This window comes from Felis catus, chromosome C2 (genome assembly GCF_018350175.1).
Source record: "Felis catus isolate Fca126 chromosome C2, F.catus_Fca126_mat1.0, whole genome shotgun sequence".
Lineage (NCBI taxonomy): Eukaryota > Metazoa > Chordata > Mammalia > Carnivora > Felidae > Felis > Felis catus.
Window position 1 is genome coordinate 140,238,084 of NC_058376.1, and position 19,782 is coordinate 140,257,865.

The 19,782-nt window shown below is 41.4% G+C and overlaps 1 protein-coding gene across 12 annotated transcripts in view; it reads right to left on the bottom strand.

Moving 5' to 3' along the window:
• Window positions 1–14,551: 14,551 nt before the first annotated feature.
• THRB (thyroid hormone receptor beta) overlaps window positions 14,552–19,782 on the bottom strand; it is a 391,572-nt gene continuing 386,341 nt past the window's right edge. For all 12 annotated transcript variants that reach the window (XM_045037689.1, XM_023260616.2, XM_023260619.2 and 9 more), the window contains one exon: window positions 14,552–19,439. In XM_045037689.1, coding sequence (XP_044893624.1) covers window positions 19,198–19,439 — 242 coding nt within the window. In that variant the 3' untranslated portion in view covers window positions 14,552–19,197. The remainder of the gene's footprint in view (window positions 19,440–19,782) is intronic.

Sequence of the window (19,782 nt, forward strand, 5' to 3'; positions counted from 1 at the left end):
TATTTACCTAAAATAGTTAAAGAAATTTAAATGAGATGCTAAAGGGAAAATGTTTTTGTGCATATTTATTTAGTGCCCACCCTGTGCTGTGTGCTTTATTTCGGTGATCTCATTTAATCTTTCAACAACCCTGTGAACTGTCACATGTGGGGTTTTATTTTACCCAATTTACAAGTCAGTAAGTTAATCTATTAATGTTGAAACTAGATTTTCCAGTGAGTTTTAGTCTCTTATTTCAATTTTTTTTTTCAACGTTTATTTATTTTTGGGACAGAGAGAGACAGCATGAACGGGGGAGGGGCAGAGAGAGAGGGAGACACAGAATCGGAAACAGGCTCCAGGCTCTGAGCCATCAGCCCAGAGCCCGAAGCGGGGCTCGAACTCACGGACCGCGAGATCGTGACCTGGCTGAAGTCGGATGCTTAACCGACTGCGCCACCCAGGCACCCCTTCTTCTTTTTTTTTTTTTTTAAATTTTTTTTTTTAGTCTCTTATTTCAGATGCTGGTAGATGAGACCTCTAGGTGAGAGACAAAGGATTTTATTACTCACATTGCAGCAAACAGCATGAGCACCAGCATTTTGTGCCAGATCCCTTTGCGACCCAAGGTCCAGTGGGGCAAGCCAGTAGGGGTCCAGATGGATACTATGCCCACAGTATTTTTTTGTCATAGCTGGGGAACCCTGAGCTCTAGGAATCTACCACTTTTATAGGAAGTAGTGAGTGAGTAATCATGCTTTTTGTTCCTGAGGGAGACACCACCTCATCCCTCAAAGGTGCTTGCTGCAAATACAACCGTGAGAAATTGCCTGGGTGAAGAAACAACAGTTAGGGCCTAGCATTTTTGGTATACCCTTCATGCCAGCTGTGAGCGCGAGAGACTCGTGGAGAATTGTCTTTCCCAGCACAAAATTTGTATTATTATCCCCATCTCACAAACAAGACATTTGAGGTGAAAGAAAGTTGAATAACTTGTCTAAGGACAAAAGATGTAGTGAGGACAAGATTCAAATTCATATCTAGAGTCAAAAACCCATGATCTTCCCATTATATGCTGCTGTCCACTGGGAAGACTACTGGAAAAATAATTACACCACAATATTTTTTAAATAATTAAAAAAATGTTTACTTAATTTTCAGAGAGAGAGAGAGAGAGAGAGAGAGAAAGCAGGGGAGAGGCAGAGAGAGACACACATACAGAATCCAAAGCAGGCTCCAGGCTCTGAGCTCTCAGCACAGAGCCCAATGCGGGACTTGAACTCATGGACCACGAGATCATGACCTGAGCCAAAGTTGGATGCTTAACCGAGTGAGCCACCCAGGCACCCCACACCACAATATGTTTTAATCATGAATTAATAAGATAACAAAAGCAAACAATATTTTTAAAAAAAGACTACAAGGTAGTAGGATTTTTGCTGGACATGTAAATAAATTTATTCATTCTTTTACAAACATTACTAAAAACTTTCTGTGTATCTTCTCTGTGGTAGGAAAGGATGGAGAGCTTGAAGAGAAAGCAGGAGAAAAATGAGGAAAAAGGAATGTTCTGGTAAGTGGAATGCCTCAGCACCACTTTGCACGAAAGTGTTCTGAATTGCTGAACGCAAAACTCGAGACTGTAGAACCTTGACATCCAGAAAGGTTGCTTTTTCTGAACTCCTAATCACTTTAAATTGAAAGTCACTTCAGTCTCCTTCCTGTGGCTTCTCTGGATCTTTGGCTTCATTGAAGTGTAACCTGGGGAGTGTCTGTGGAAATTTATCACGGCATTAAACAAGAAGATACATTTGATTCAGAAATACCGAATCTTCTTTTTAAAGTCCAAATGTTAAAAGACACTTAGAATAAATTTTAATGTGAGTCGTTGGAAGGATTCTTTCCATTTGAACTCTGTACTCATGCAAAAGGACAAACTCATTAAGTTCTCAAAAGTCTCCAAGGAAGATGGTGATAATTGAGCACTAAACTGTGGCACTTCCAAGTTTCTGTTAAAAGCTGAGAATGTAAAAACTATTTGATCCTTTGACATCACTTATCTGAACACATTATTATTATAAACACTTATGGTTGTAGACATTGGAGCAGAGAAATTCTCAGCTTTTGGAAAGCCTAGGGAAAATGGTAAGTGTGACGTCTTCTGCCTACCCGGTTCCTGTCTTTTCTATTGACCTCATCTTTTGATTTTATATTCCTTTAGGCTTAACTCCTAGAGATCTTTGTCTGGAATCCAGTCTACATTGAAAGTCAAAAAAGCAAATAATACGCTTGTGTATCTGTGTGTATACAAATGTCTACAAGGATATTTATCTACCCAAATGTTAGCTCTAGGTTGTCACTGAGTCGTGGGGTCACAGGCATTCTCAGTGTCCTCAGCTGAGGTTGGGTTGCCTGCCATGGAGAAGGACTTTTCTCCTTGCCTCTGGCTTTCCATTTTGCAGTTCGCTTCACCCTGTGTTGTGTTCTTTTGTCCCACATACAGCACATGAGCGCCTCTTCCTCAGGGCTGATGTGTGGGTGTTTGGTGGTGAGAGAGGAAGGGAAAGGTGGGCATGTAAAAGCAACTGGGGGTGCCAGCCTGGGCAGGTGACCTTCCCTTACATCTCTTAGGGTGTTCGAAGGCATAGGGCTGTCCTTTCTTTTGGCCTGCAGGCCTTTCTTTCTGTTAATTCATTTGACAGTAATTTACTGAGTGATCTCATGTGCCAAGTACTTCCTAGGTACTAGGGATCTAGCAGCAAACAAAGCAAATTTCCTTCTTTCATGGAGTTTACGTTCTAGCAGACAATTGAAAAATTTAAAACCCTAAAATATGATATGCCACATTATGATAAATGATGGGGGAGAAAAATAAAATGGGGTGAAGCAGATGGAAAGTGAGGGGAGGTGAAGGTGAAGGAGCTGCTTTCTATCAGTGAAGAGGAAGAGCCTCTCTGATGAGGGGTTGAGTAAAGACCCGAAGGAAACAAGGGAAGGAGCTGCTATTCCAGGCTGAGGGATCAGCATACAAGGTCACAAGGTGTGTGTGTCCTTTGGCTCTTTAAGGAGCAGAAGATATGTTGATGTATCAGGGTAGAGTGAGTGTGCTGGGCAGTGTTGAAGAGGACGGAGTGGTGTCTGGGTCTCAGGCCACGTGCAGCCTTGCTGGCCACAGTGTGGTGGTCTATAGATTTTACTTGAGTGACAAAGAAAGCCACTGAGGAATTTTCCGAGGTGGGGTGGGGGAAGTGACCTGATGCACTTTAGAAGAACCATTTGCTATCTTGTCTATTACAATTTATTTGAATATGCTAGACAGTGAGTTCCAACACTTAATGACCTCTTTTTCATTAAGTGTTGAAGAAATACATCTTTAATATGTTACTGGGTGTATTTGAGAATTATATTCAGTGTTGCAGTACATCAGGAAGTGATGCTTTCTGAAGCAGAAAATAACCAGAGAGATGAAGGAGGCCATTGACCCTTATCTAACTGATGGACACAAATCTTAGTTCCGAGTACAGGTGTGTGGGAAAGGTAACTATTTTCCTATAAGTATACGATAAACATACTCCTAGTATGATCTCCTTTATGCTGGGAGTTTCCTTTTATATCTGGGTCTCACATAAGTTAGAGGGTTAGGATGCATCATAGCAGCGATTCTCTGAGTGTGGTCGCCAGAGCAGCGATATCAACATCACCTGAGTACTTGTTAGAAATGTAGATTCTTAGTCCCCACCCCAGAGTTGCTGAACCCGAATCTGTATGCTAGCAGGCTTTCCAAGGGAACTCTAATGCACGTGAAAATTTGAGAATAACCCCATTATGTTGTCACGTCATGGGTAGGGCTTCTGGTCTGTGTTGTCATCAGTCCACAGGGGCATCACTGAGCCCTCTGGTGTTCTGTTGTGGATGCACGTGGGGCCCAGCTTTGTCCCTCATTCCTTCCTGACCTCACGCTCTTTCCAATCAAGTTCTTCCTCTGTCTCTGCTAATTTCTGTGCCGTTCTCAGGTACACTGCCTGCAAGGATTCTACTGCTGCTATCTCAAATTTGGCTATGGGAAATTTCGTGGTGTTATTGAAACTCAGGCTACTTAGGGGCCTCTCATCTTCACAAAATTATCCTGCCACTCCCTTTTTACTTTGTGTCTTGGGGAGCTGGTCCCCACATGTCCATTTTTCTTAAGGAGTCTTGGTGTTTTCATAGCCTCAGCCCAAGAAGGGGAGTCCAAGTTTTCTCTATTCTCAGATTGCCCAAACTGGGCTCCTAGATGGGACACCTTCAGGATTTCGTCTCAGGATCCACTAGTGTCTGAGCTCATTTCACTTGCCATCTCCTCTTAGTAGTTGAGGAAATGCTTCCTAGGTTCAGGCAAGAAAATTTGCGTGCTTTAGAAGTAACTCACCTAGGAGCTCCTGGGTGGTTCAGTCGGTTAAGCATCTGACTCTTGATTTTGGCTTAGGTCATGATCTCATGGTTCACGAGTTGGAGCCCCACATCGGGCTCTGTGTTGACCGTGCAGAGCCTGCTTGGGATTCTCTGTCTTTCTCTTCCCCTCCCCTGCTCTTTCACTCTTTCTCAAAAATAAATAAATGAACGTTAAAAAAAAAAAAAAAAAAGTAACTCACCTATAGTACAGGCCATCCATCATCAAAGTAGAAAAAGAGACTTTGGGGGGCGCCTGGGTGGCTCAACCGGTTGAGCGTCTGACTTTAGCTCAGGTCATGATCTCACGGTCTATGAGTTCGAACCCTGTGTCGGGCTCTGTGCTGACAGCTCGGAGCCTGGAGCCAGCTTCAGATTCTGTGTCTCCTTCTCTCTCTGCACCTCTCCTGCTCACACTCTGTCTCTCTCTCTCAAAAATAAATGAACATTAAAAAAAAATTTTTTTTAAAGAAAAAGGGACTTTAGGAAAAGATTGCCAACAGGATTTTCTCTCCATCTTCACGGGTCCAGTGAACCATGATGCTGCCCTTTATGTTCTGACTGCTTTGTTTATTTATTTATTTATTATAAATTTTTTTAAATGTTCATTTATTTCTGAGAGAGAGAGAGAGAGAGTGAGTGTGCGCCTGTGAGTGGGGGAGGGGCAGAGAGAGAGGGAGACACAGAATCTGAAGCAGGTCCCAGGCTCTGAGCTGTCAGCACAGAGCCCGACGTGAGGCTCTAACTCACGAACTGTGAGATCATGTCCTGAGACAAAGTTGGATCTTCAACTGACTAAGCCATCCAGGTGCCCCAGGAATCCCATCATTTATATAGTAAGTCTGCTTTTTTGGGGTCCTCATTAGTTTGCAACAGTTAAAGTATATTAGGTATTGTAAGTATAAAGGCCTTGTTAACATGAATGCAAATGAATGAATGAAATTTTGTATTTTGTTTTGAGCTGATCTGGATGATCAAAAATGATTTATGATAAGTTTTAAAATTAACTTTGCAATGAAGCCAAAAATTAAAAAAAAATAAAAATTTTGTTTACTTCTGAGAATAAATTTCAGAACCCTCAAGGGATTCTTGGGATCAACTTAAGAATTTATTTTTCTTTGGGGCACCTGGGTGGCTCAGTTGGTTGAGCATCCAACTTTGGCTCAGATTATGATCTTGTGGTTGACGAGTTCCAGCCCTGTGTGGGGCCCTGTGCTGACAGCTCAGAGCCTGGAGCCTGCTCTGGATTCTGTGTCTCCCTCTCTCTCTGCCCCTCTCCCCACTCATGCTTTGTCTCTCTCTGTCTCAAAAATAAAATAAACATTTAAAAAAATTTAAAGAAAGAATTTACTTTGAATTTCTGGGGCCAGTAGTTTTATTACAAAAAAATTTTTTTAATGTTAATCTTAGAGAGAAAGAGACAGAGTGTGAGTGGGGGAGGGGCAGAGAGAGAGGGAGACACAGAATCCCAAGCAGGCTCCAGGCTCTGAGCGGTCAGCACAGAACCAGACGCAGGGCTCAAACTCACGAACGTCAAAATCATGACCTGAGCTGAAGTCGGATGCTTAACCGACTGAGCCACCCAGGAGCCCCTCAGTAGTTTTGTTTTTATGTGCCACGGAACCACATTCTCTAGAGCTGTGGCACTGCCTGCCCCTCCTCCCACCCCATTTTTCCTGTCTGTATGAAACGTATTTGTGCATTTTTTTTTTCCAGGGGGAGAGTATGGTCTTATTTCTGGAAGGAAAGGAGCTTGTACTTGGATGTGAAATGAAAGGGTTCCTAGGGAGGATGAGGTTGATTGCAGTTGAAAGCTTTTTATGACAAGCTGGATGTCATTAATCCTTGTAAATATGTGATTTGTAATCACTATTTTGGAGGAAAAAGTTACACCAGCTCATTTTTAGTCTTGCTGTAATCCATGGGAATTTGGAGTGGTCAGAATCTAATCATGTCCACTTCTGATAGACTTTCAAAATAAGGCATCTTCTTAGCTCTCAAGCCTCATGAGGCCCCCACCTAGAAGGAGCTGGGAACGTACAGCAAAACCTCAAAATACAAGTCCCCGTTCTGTCATAAGGCACCGGACTGCCCCATAGTGTACTTTTTATTCTCCAGATACCTTTCCACAGTGGACAACCAGGACTTTCGCTAACATGAAAGCTGATCAGAAGTGTTTTGAAATGTAGGAGAGGGATTAATTCCTTGCAAAGTATTTTTTAAAAGTTCTGTTCTTTTCTAATCTATGAATTGTTGGAGAAGCTTCTCAGACTGTCTCCTGGCTATGGGTTGTGTGTGTGTGTGTGTGTGTGTGTGTGTGTGTGTGTGTTTTGGCTACATCATTACTCAAGCCAAGCTGATTAAGACTAATTTTGGTTAAAATAAATTCATGCCTGGGCAGACAACCAATGTGCAGAGTCTCAACCAGAGGCAATTAAAGTGAGATTCATGTTATGATGGAGACTTAATAATAACAGCTGCAGTATTTGACATAATTTTGATGAACCAATGGCAACATAATGTTCCCAGTGTGTCAGACCATCCTAGAATTTATTTGCTATATTTTATCTCACTTTAGAGTTGCTCTTTGATTCTGACACGTCATTCTCCCTGGTAATGGTTTCAGATCAGCCTGTCTGATTCATGGCAGCACAGAGAAGGTTTTCTCAGGAGCTAGTAGGATGATAGCTGAAAAAAAAACACGGAGAGACAGATGGTAGACTTTATTTTACTGGCTTATCTACTTTTGTGGAGAAGGATTACACATTAAAAGTAAGCAGCACCAGAAGTCACATTTAACTGAGGTTCATCTCCCATATTTCCCTGTGGGGAACTTAAAATACAGCATGAGGGACAGCCTAAAACCAGAGCAGGTAGGGGGAATAGACCCCCGAGGACATGTTCATGATGTGACGTGGGGCTGAAGTGGATCTGAGAGGTCATTTGCTTTGACACATCTAGCCTTCTTGCTACCTTGTCGTCAGAGAAGAGTTTAGTCTTTGCTTAAACACCTTAGGTGATAGGGAACTCTCTATTTCTACTTGTAGACAGTGTAACCGTGACATAATTCTTCCTTCTTTTGAGCTGATATTGACTTCTGAGTAATTTCATTCATTAATCCTGGCTAGGCTCTTTGGAAATAACAGAGAACAAATTGATTTCCTGTTCTACCTGGCAAGTATCTTGAATCTGAGCTAGAATGACATGTCTTCTACAAGCTAAATGTTCCTTGGATCATTCCCCATATCAAATGATTGGGTCCTGGCTCATAAGCCCTCTGAATTAGAGGAACTTGGAAGAGACAGAAATAGTTGAGTTTAAATTTGCTTAACCCACTTACATGGCATAAACATATTGAATATTCAATACCAGGCTGATAAAAATAAGAGTCTTGTTAACTTGGTTTTAAAGGATAAAGAAGGAGTGGGGCAGCAAAAGGCCATCTCCCCCTTCTTGTCACAGGCAGCACAGCCTTAGGTCTGGGGCCCGTCTCTGCAGAACTTGACTAATACTCAGGAGTCTCAGTGGTTCTATCCTGACCTTTTAATTGAAGTTGACCCACCCATTTATCACTCCAGGCTAGGCTTATAAATGCAAACATTTCTAGAGGAGAGGTTTCCAGAACTCTGATGGAGGTTTAGTGATCTGTCAATCTATTGAGACAAGGATTTGCTTGGGGACTTTGGGGTGGGTGTGTGGGTAGACCAATTCAGCCCGAGCCTTTTCTCTCCTTTCTTAACATGTTGGAGTTTCACGTTTGATATTACTGATTGGAAAAATACTTCTGCAACTGGAAGACTGTTTTACCAACCAGGATGGTCTACCTTTCTTTTATTCCCCTCGTCATCTTCAAGCCCTTTTTAAAATTTCATCTTTCTGGTTCTGAGGCGGTAGATTATGTCCCTCACCAGAATTCCATTATCTGATCAAAGAAGGCCCATTATCACATAGGGGTGACTCAGAGAAGAGATAATAGAAAGATGATTAAAACCTGTCAGGTTTTATGAGGACCTCAGGTAGAGGGGCTTGAAGTAAGCTCCTCATTCATGATGGTTAAAATCATCAGCCTGTCATGGCCGTTCTCCTGTTTTATTTCAGTTTTGCTTCCTCATCTTTTCTACATGGGCACCCAATCAAATGTGCTTGATACGTGTGGGTGATATGGGTCCTTGGTTATGTGTGACCCCATGTAAGACATACAGTGTTTCCTTTATGTGTGTTTGGAGTTTACATACATAGTATGGTGTTACAGGCCTTGTTTTGTTTCTTAAGTGTTTCGGTATGTAAATCTTGTCCAGTGTTTCTGATGCTGCAGTGATCCCATCATGGGCAGCCCTCCACCCAATATTCTTCTCCTCTTTCCTAGCCTGAACTCAGCTCTTTGTAGGATGAGCATGCCTATAGATCTGTGTGAGTTGGGGGGTGTTCCTGGGAATGGAATCCTGGTTGTGTAGAGTCATCAGGTATAGGCGAGATGCTGTGAACCAGTTTGCACCCTAATTAGCAGGAAATGAGGTAATTGTCTCCTTACATTTTTGCTAACACTTGTTCTTTTCTGGCTGCCTAATTTTTGAGTATGAAGTGGTATCACTTTTCCCATTTCTGATTATAAGCGAGGTGGGGCATCTCTTTACGTACTTGTCAGCCATTTGGGCTTCTCCTGTGAATAGTCTACTTTTTAATTGGATTTCTTGTCCTTTCCTTGTTGATTTGGAAAGCCTAGCTGTATAGTCCTCATATAATCCTGTGACATTTCAGACATTGCAAATATGGTAAAAAAATTTCTATCTAATATATCTGGGTTTGGTTGCTGATGTTTTAAGATGTTTGCTGTCTTCCTTTAACTACAAGTGAGAGTGAAGGCTGGGTAAGAGAGGGGAGCCTGGCTGGCTCACTTGGAAGAACGTGCAGCTGTTGATCTTGGGTTGTGGGTTCAAGCCCCACATTGGATGTAGAGATTACTAAAAAAAAAAAAAAACAACCAAAAACTAAAAAAAAAAAAAAAAAAGTTGGGTAAGAGAGGCTCTTATTGCCTTCCTGTGGAAAGTTCCACAGGGACCTTCAGTTTACTAATTTATCCCCATGCCTATGTGCAGTCTTAAGTAAATGTGTCTACCAGATGTCAGCTAAAGCCCCCTCCTCAGAGCTAGGTGAAATTGCTTTAAAAAAAACCCTTCTCTCAATTTTTTGAAACCAGATAAAGTAAGACTCAGAATTCTATGAATTGTTGAATAATTATATTATCAAGATCCTCTTTGCTTTGGGGCTCTCCTGCCTCATGGCAACACGGTATGTTGAATGTCCCTTTTTATTTGTTTCCACAAGAAATTTGTCTTACTGTACATTTGTCAACTTTAAGTCGATTATCCGGCGTTGAGGGAGTGATAGTGGCGGTGTCACATCTTGAAAGTTAAGTGCCTCTGTTACTTTGTTTCCTTGTCCTGTCCCCACACTTCCTCTCCCAACCTCTGTTGCTGTAAATTCTTTTCCTTCTGTTGTGCAGAGCAGTTTGGCTCTCCCCAAACTTAACTGCTTACACCCTGAAATGTTAGCAAAACAAAAATTTCCACCTGCCGGTTGGGTTATAAATAGGTCCCGTAAAGAGAAATTACTCTTCAATACTGCAACACCAACACGTGGTTTTGCAACAGATACAACCTAATGTTAGGTGAGGTAGCCTTTCTTCAGCAGGCACGATTTTTTGGCATTAGGGCAGGTGAGCCTTTTGGGGAGGGGAATGGTAAACATTTCCAGAGTGGGGTTGCCATTTCTTTTTCTTCAGGGCCTAAAAGTCTGTCTTAGTAGTGCAGCTTGTAAAAAGAACATGGATCTTGGGACCCTATGTGCTCTGACATTTGTCAACTGTTAAATGTTGGAGAAGTTGCTTATTGACACTGAGCATCCTTTCTCCCATTATCAGACGAAACTAATACTTACTTTACAAGTTTGTTTGGAGGGTTAGAGGTAATGTAGAGGGACTAATATGATTCCTGGCACAGAGTAGGTGTTCATTACAAAGTGGGCCATAACTACACACTCCAGTGTGACAGTGAAGGAGTCTGGACAACAGCACAAACTGGTACATCCTTTGGGATGGCTGCTGGGACTCTTGAGTGCCAGGTAACTGTGGAGTGGTGCTTTTGTCAGAGTGCTGGGGAAAATGAAAGTGAGTTTTCTGAAATGTTCAATTGGATTCTCACAAGCTTACTTACCAATGAATGATCCTTTGTGGTCTTGGGTTCTTTATCTTCCCATATAATTTATTGTTACAAAGATTCTATTTGGCTTTCACTTTAGGTAGTGCTCAAGACATTCTAAAAGCTCTGTTAGGGGTGCCTGGGTGGCTCAGTCGGTTGAGCGTCTGACTTTGGCTCAGGTCATGATCTCACGGTCCGTGAGTTCGAGAACCGCGTCAGGCTCTGTGCTGACCGCTTAGAGCCTGGAGCCTGTTTCGGATTCTGTGTCTCCCTCTCTCTCTACCCCTCCCCTGTTCATGCTCTGGCTCTCTCTGTCTCAAAAATAAATACACGTTAAAAAAAAAATAAAAAAAAAATAAAAGCTCTGTTAAAGGTTAAACATGCCTACAGGAAAAATCATAAAATCCTTAGAATTCAGAGATATCTGAATATCTGTGACAAATAAGATTGCAGTATCCTTCTAGGACTCAGGGTAAAACTGATGAGTAAACTTTCTTCTTTCTTTCTTCCTTCCTTCCTTCCTTCCTTCCTTCCTTCCTTCCTTCCTTCTTTTCTTTTTTCCTTCCTTCCTTTTTTAAATATTTATTTTGAGAGAGAGAGAGAGAGAGAGAGCACTCAAGTGGGGGAAGGGCAGAGAGAGAGAGAGAGAGAGAGAGAGAGAGAATCCCAAGCAGACTCCACGCTCAGTGCTTAACCTGCCGTGGGGCTCAGTTTCACACCTGAGAGATCATGACTTGAGCTGATATCAAGAGTTGGACGCTTAACCAACTGAGCCACCCAGGTGCCCTGAGGAGTGTTTTTCAAATCTCCGTATCCTTTGGGATTTGTGGGCATAAGAATATTCAAATTTGCTAAACTTGAAGGTTTATTCTATATGCATTTGCCTCCCTCATTGCTATTAGTGTTATATGCAAGAAAGTTAAAAGAAAATAGAGGATATTATCAGTCTGTCTTGAAACTGAAGAAGAGTATTCATTGCAACTTCATCTGAGTGACGTTCTATATGAAAAAAATTAAAAATTCCATTGGCGTCTATAAAATTTTCAGCTAGATATTTATTTTAAAAGTTTATTTATTTATTTTGATAGAGAGTGTGTGTACTTGTGCACATCTGCGAGCAGGGGAGGGGCAGAAGGAGAGGGAGAGAGAGAATTCCAAGCAGGCTCCATGCTCAGCACAGAGTCTGATGTGGGGCTCAATGGCACAACTGTGAGATCATGATCTGAGCTGAAATCAAGAGTTGGTTGCTGAACTGACTGAGCCCTCCGGGTGCCCCTCAGCTAGATATTTATACAGAAGAAAATTTGCCCTTGAAATGAACCACCTGTAAAACAAACAAACAAACAAACAAAAAAACCGACAACAACTGATAGAGTGTAATGAGAAGAGCAGTCTCTACACGTTTTCAACCTCTGTAAGAAAATAGAGCCAAGTAGACAATTTATGCGCCAGTTCATATTAAATCAAAAGCCTCTATACACACAAGTTCATGATATAGTGAAATACAGCTTCAATTTGTTGGTTGAGCTTCATGATTTTCTTTGGAACTTGAAAGGCTATGCTGTTTCTCCAGATAATCAGAACTCATTGGCTGGAGGCACCCTTGTCAGATCACTGACGATCCTCTAAGCTCCATGTATCTTTCCAGGGCCAGGATGACTTCTTCTACCCCATTCACCACCTGGTCTACCACCCTGGGCTCTGCCCAGCTGTTGGAGCGGACACTACTTTTCCGCACTTGGGGGATTGCTTTTGCTCCTCCAGCATGAGCGACCACAGGACCTGCTCTGTGGCCAGGCATATACAATGCAGAAGGAGAGGGGTGTCAGTGCCAATTTTGATAATGGGAGATGAATACCAGTAGATCATTTCTTATTTCCCCACTCTCAGATGAACTGTCCTGAGATCCCGTAGTTCATCTGCCCCCTTAGAAACTAGTCTTGCGCGACTGAGTATTCTGTTGTGCTTGGTGTGGCCAGCGCAGCAATGCGCCCGTGTATTTACTCTCTTCCCTACCCTGCCTCATGCTTTTTCTTCTCCACTCTTGTTTCCTGTGGGGCTACGATCTCCAATAGAACTGTAGCACATAAACTCTGCTTTCTGGGGAAGTAGCTAACACAGCTTTCTTCTTTTAATATAAAATTCAGGCAATGCCATTTTACCAACAGACTTCACTTACTCATCTGTATATGGTGTAAATGGATTCTGCCCTTCAAGACATAGAACATTTTTTGTTAGGTAGCCCATGTATTTTCAGAGATACACACTCAAAGGATATCTGTAACACTTGACATTTCAGTAGTTTTACTGACTTTTGCTTTGGTTTGAATAACACTTAATGAGTCAGATCTTGTGTACATGAACCCAATGACAATTCCACTTATTTACAAAGCTTTCATGCCCCAAGAAGCTAAATATGAAACCAGAATGATCTGTCATCTTGAGGTAGGGAAGCAAACTAACGTCGTACTCTGTCTTCTCTTCATTCTAGATTATTAGAATGCTCCAGGTTTTTGACATGACACCAGCTCCATAGCCCAAATCAAACTATTAGATATCACATTAATATCACTATTCGATATCACATTAGCTTTGCCTGTGTAAAGGGGTTAAGAGCTGAACCTAGCTGGAATATACATGTAAAGAACTCCCCAAAAGAAAAGGAATAAAGTAATTTTTGGGGGGAGGGAAATGTGTTCACTAGGGTGGAGTTGAAAGGTACATAATGTAGAAAAGAGAGAAATATAAGAGGTATACAGTCATTTGAATAGAGCTGGTGGGACTCAGGAAATGGTACTCTGAACTGATCTAGCCCAGGGAAATAATAAATGCTTGCTCCATCTTACCTGGACTGGCCTCCTTAATGAGCCAGCTAGGATATAATCAGACACTTTGTTTGGAAACTATTTATTTGGTTTATGTCCTGGCCAAATTGTGCTGAGCTTCCTCTGTGTTAAGGAGACTCCATTGTCCTACTGAAAATGCATGTACTTACTTTAAGTCTTAACTATTGGTGTGAACATTTTGCTGCTTTTGCTTCCTTGCTGTTCCTTCCCACTTTTTATAGTAGCAAGACAGAATTTTCTTTGAGGCATCATCCTTGACCCAGCTGTCAGTCCATAGTGTAGACAGGACTGATTATCTTTTCCCCCACCCACTTCCAGGATTTTAGAGGACAAAGCTAATTAGCATATATGTCCTCCTCAGCACAGTGATTGGCTCAGGAATGGCATTTGATTGGATTTGGGACAATGAGGGTCAGGCTCAGGATTTTTACTGGAACTGCTAGGGAAAAGAAACACTATTTCTGTTGGTTTGAAGATTTATGGCTAATCTTGGAGGTAATGCAGGCCACCATAAGATAAAAGGCTGTGTGAGCAGGAAATCTATATGGAGGATATTTCTATAGAGGAAAATCTACACAGAGATATGAAAAGGGGTATCTCCTGACAATACTGATTGAGCACTCAGATCCAGCCATGCCTGAAGCCTGAAGTTTTCAGATACAGTAAATAAATTCCATTTATGCTTAAGTCGGTTTGATTTAGCTTTTTGGTACTCATCATAGAAATAGTCTTAATTAACATGTGTTCACAGTAATGGGGATAGAGACCTATGTTGATAGCTGAGATTAGTATAATTCCATTAATAATATTTTGGAACATTTTGAGGTAAGATGAATGAATATAGTCCTTGAGCTGCAAAAATTTATTTCTTTCCTCCTTACACCATCTTTGTGGCCCCTTCAGAAAAGGCACTCCCCCATCTTCTCCCTCCTACCTCCATGCCCTCCTCCCAAGGAAATTTGTTTTTTCTAGTAGGTGTTTATGAAATAAATGCCCTTATATCCCTGTTTTCCTCCCTTTGGAAGCAGCTGAGGTGAGAAGAGCAGGCAACCCTGTGTCTATTTAGAAAATAATATTTAAAGAAGGAGACAGGCACGTATATCGTTGTAAGCTTTTTCTTTTTTTCTTTTTTAGAATTGAAGCTTATGAGTTTATCTATGCCCACTATATTCATAATTACAATTTAATATCTGCATACAAAAGCTATGTAAAAATTCATTTTTCCCAAATATACAAATTTTCTTTTTGGATAGTTTAAAACATTTTGATCACAGATTTTAACAGAGTTTTAGGCTGAAAAAAATATTACCAACCTAGCAATATCACTTAACACTGTTTGCAAAACACATTATCTTCCAATGACTGTAAATCTTTTCCTATTCTGTAGCATGTTTCTGATTCTCAGGGCATGAAAACATTATGGGGGGGGCCAGGAAATGTGTTTTCTCTGGAGAAAGCATAGAGAAATAACTTGGCTGTATAATCAAATGAAAAATGCCAAGTTAATTAGGAAGAACCAAAATGAAGGAGTAATGTCAGTTCATTTATGCCCTTACATCTTTTATATCAGTAATACCTGTGTAATTAAATAAAGTGTCTTTTGTCTTACATTGTGCTCCGTAATTTACATGAGTATTGTCTGCATCCTGAGGAGGACAGATTTATATTTGATTGTCTTGTGCATAAGGTGGGTCAGCTTTAACTGTGCAACAGAAAGCCACAAACAGCGTTTTACCTGCACGATATTGCTCTTGAAGGCGGCATTAATTAATGTGGAAACACACTAGAAATGCACACTTTTTGCGTTTGCAAACATTTATACAGCACAGTAAAAATTCTGTGATAAGGCCAAACCTTTTTTCCCCCCTAGTCTGGTTTTTTTTTTTTTGTGTGTGTGTGTGTGTTTTTAATGTTTTTTTTTTTTTTTTTTTAAAGATTAAAGTAAAATGTTTCAATTGTAAAAAATACACACCGGGCAAATCCTTACCTGGATAATAAATATCTACATCACAGTACAATAAAATTTCTTCTCTATAAAATTTAAATATGGATTATAGTCTATCACTATCAAAAGAAACACTATGCTAATATTTCCATATTATTAAAATAACAGGAAAAATTACAAGCTTATTTTAGAACCTGATGCCGTAGCTGTTGGAAAGGGCAAAGAGATTCAAATGTCTGTAAGCACTCTCCTTCTGGAGAATAACTGCGGCTTGGTTATTCACTTAAATTCCGTTTGTGAAAAAGGTTTAGCCTTACAAACGCTGGCTACATTTCAAAAACCATAAGACCGATTTCATAATTTATGACTCATGCATCAGAAGGTCAATATGACACGAATAGGTTAGAGTTCCATAGAAGAAAAGTGTATCACTGACAATGACATGCTTTGAGGGTGCTCAGCAGTTCCATGGAGGCTGAGTCTGTTGGGGGCTTAGTGTGGTGGAGGGGCCAAGACTTAGGCACCTGTCCACAGAAGAGCAATTGAGAATGGCGTTGCTGGAGCAGAGCCGAGCCTGGCGGTCCACTCCGATGACTGACGACCGCACTGCCAACGGAAGAGGTGTTGTGTAGGGCACGGGTGAAGGGGGGTATCACTGGGCTGAGGCATCAACACGGCAAGCACGTCATTGAGGACCGAGGCTCATTTGACTAGAAAAAGCTCTGAGGCAGCACGTAGTGTGTTCAGCAGAATCATAAAGAAGAAAAGATCTTATTTTTTTTCACTATTTCTGGAAATACTGCACATCTAAATTGAAGAGTAAAGTACACTTGAGGATTACAAACACACACACACGACCACCCACCCACACACACACCCCACACCACTCATCCCCCTGAAATTAAATGATTCATAAATAAGAATCCCAGTTATACAGATGTGTTCTCCTTCACTGGGATGTCTCCCCTCTGTGAGGGGTTTAATCAGGTTCCCACTTGATTTGAAAGCCCGGACAATATAAGAAAAAATGTTTAAAAAAAAAAATCCAGAGTAAATCCCTCCTGATTGAGTTTTATGAGATGGAGTCTTGAGATGCACTAAGTACCTCAACCAGTTACAGAAGAAATGAATCATTTTGACCCCAGGGTCATGATCCTTAGAGTCCTTATAGCCTTTCCCTTCAAACTGAAGTACTTTAAGGAGCGTCCTGCTCAACATAAAGTATTCAGCCTTCAACAAGAGTTTCAGATCAGTAGTTTGCCTTTTTAAGGCAATCATTTTAGGAACTGAGGATCAAACATAAATTTACTTGGAGCTAGCTGGATTACTATAGATACGCTGTCCCATTTGGCCAATGCCCAGCCATGCTTAATCCCCAAAGCATTCAGATTTAGCCTTAGACCTGGCTCTGTACTTGTATTTGAGTCTGGGTGTATCTCATATACTTCAGAATCTCTGTCAAACAAATTGAGGAAGCTGTCCCCAGAGGGCTTGATGCCCAAGGGGTCTGTGAACCCTCCAGTACCCTTCCTACTTGCCTTCCTCCCATTCCCTTCTGAGAGAAAACTTGCCCCTCACCACAGAGCTTCTCAGAGTTACCCTGGAGCGTAGAAGGTGATTCAGCATTGTTTCAAAGAGTACTTCTCCAAGGAGAGTCAACAGAGGGAGCTGAATTGCTAACACAGGGAGGGCTTCAGGAGACTGGCTAGAGACTGGCTTAGAGAAAACAAAACAAAACAAAACAAAACAGTCTGTAGATAAAGACAAACTTTATCTTCCCCTACTTCCTTTCTTTGCTTGTCTTGTTTCCTCTTCCTGGGAAGCCAGTAGCTTTCACACATTAAACATATATTTTTCCTTCCAGATTATTCCCAGTCACACTAAGGTTTTTCAGTGCTGTTCCTCTCCTTTTTCCAAGGCCATCCTGCTTTTCTCTACATACTTGATGAGTAGTATGTCAAATTTGTATTTTGACTCAATACCAAATATGCATTCCCTAACTGTTAAAGGGCCATCATTTCTAATAAAGCTAAAAATTTGAATTATGAAAGAAACCATCAAAAAGGAATAGATTTTTCCCCCCAGAAATCAGTACACTAGTAAGGATGGGAAGGATTTTAAAGTTCATGACTTTCTCTCAGCTGAGAAAACCAAGACCCAAGGTTACAAAACCACCAGTTTGACAGAGCACAAACTAGAACTCAGGTGTCCTGACTTCTGGGCAAGTTAAAAAAGAATTAGTCCGCTTGGTTTTCACAGTGACTTGCATTCCTTTGTTTTTTTAGGTAAATCTCACTGATATGGCTTATTTTCCCCAATATTTCCAGGATAAGGCAGTTCAAGGCAGGTAAAGGAATAGTTTGTGTCTACTATGCCAGTGAAGAACAAGATACATTCAGTTGCCTGGGTACATTCTTTGCCCATTTTTTGAAGTTGAAATGATCAGGGATCACCATGGGTTTTCTGGGCACAACCTACTCCAGCATTTGTCATCAGGGAGGAGGGCTAGGTAGGGAAGGTGAGTGAGGTTCGTGTATGTGGGCTGCAGGTATTTTCTGTGAGATATCTGTCAGGGCAATGCTGTAAGAGAGGCAGAGTGGGTCGGTGTCCAGACCAGGCTTTGATCAGTGATAGTCAAGCCTGAGAGAGGGAAAAGGGGACTTGGAAACATTTGTGTGTAGAGCAAAGAGCTTGAAGATCTAAGACCAAAAGGAACCATCGGTACATGAAGAGACTCTCAGAACACTGCACTTCCTTCAACTCAGAATGTACCACACTAATCTTGCCTCAGAATTCCTCCAGAACAAGGCTCAAAATTCAGCTTGTTATCTCTCCTTGATTAGAAGATTTAATCCGTAGGGAAATCTGTTGTCAGCTCAGCAAAGATGCAATCAGGATTAAATAACTTCAGGAGTTTGGGAGATGACAGATCAGATGTCATTGAAAAGTGACAACACTCTGTAAATAGGTTTGATTTCTGTGGAAATTTTCTCTGAGCCTAAACTGTAAAGAAGCCTTCCTTACTATGAGGTAAGACTATGTGAATTTTTGGAAACTGTTGAGTCACTGACATTAGTTAAGTAAAGTTTTCTAATTTCTTTGGGCTCACTGAGGAAAATCGTTTCCCTTGTTGGCCTCAGTCAGTCAAATACCTGCATATCTTTGAGTCACACCCTTGTATAACTTGAATTAAATCATAGGATTATAAAAATTATAGTGAAAGGACAGCTGATTTTTCAGGAACAAATATCCCTATACATTCCAGGTTATGCTGCCAGGAGAGAATGAAGGGTGAGGAAAACAGCGTGCTCTTGAATAGATAAAAATAAGTTCAGATCTTTCCCTAGAAAGCTGAAAGCCACATCTAACCAAAGTTGGTCTGTGCCGTGCTAATTTGAGCCCTGCAAAAATCAGGGCTGGATCAAGATGACCATATTATCTTGGTTTTAAGGCTTCATTAGTCTTCTGCCACGCCATTTTGCTTGCTTGAGTCTCTGACCAGGGACAGATGGGAGCTGGTGATGGCTTGGTGCTGGTGAATTAATGATTGTCCCCACCCCACCTCCACAACTGGAAAACCTTCAAAGCATTCACATCAAAGGACTGGAGAACAAAATGCAATAGTTACAAGTACCCGCATTCAAGGGGCAATTTCATCCATGTCTATGCTAAGGACTACCTCCCTTTACCCCCAGTCTCTCCCAACACAAAGAAACAAAGGAACAAACAAAAAAGAGCTAGGCAATGGAATGAAATGACACCCAGTAGTGCTGTAGGAATTATGAGAATGAAGTCAGTCAGTCTAATCCTCGAACACTTCCAAGAACAATGGGGGAAAGAGTTCCGTGGGGCATTCCACCTTCATGTGCAGGAAGCGGCTGGCATGGCAGGCTCCAATCATCCTCAGGTCTGTCACCTTCATCAGGAGCTTTGGCCAAAAGTGTGTCACATGATGTTTTCGGTAATTGATATAGTGTTCAAAGGCCAGCAGGAAACTATCTTGGTATTTTTCTATTCTTTCAACACAGGCGAGCCCTGGGCGGTCTGAGGGGAAGCAAGAAGATGGATGTTAATTCAGAAATGGAAAGGAGAAGGTTTGCTTTGTCCATTTCAAGCCCTTTAGTGTGAAGTGGACAGATCTGGGGACCTATCAACTCCTCGGAATGAGCATGGATATAACATGAACTCTGGGGCATTAAGAACCAATGGTACCAGGGAAGTGTCATAATTTACATAAAAGGAGTCGATGCTTTGTTCAGATAAATATCTCTGGGTTAGCCACATCACCTCCTTGGTTGGAAACGGCTATGCCTCCCTCATAGGAGAAGCCTCACCTACAGAGTTGAACTATTGTGCATAATAAGGGAAAGATTTTGAGTTTCCACTG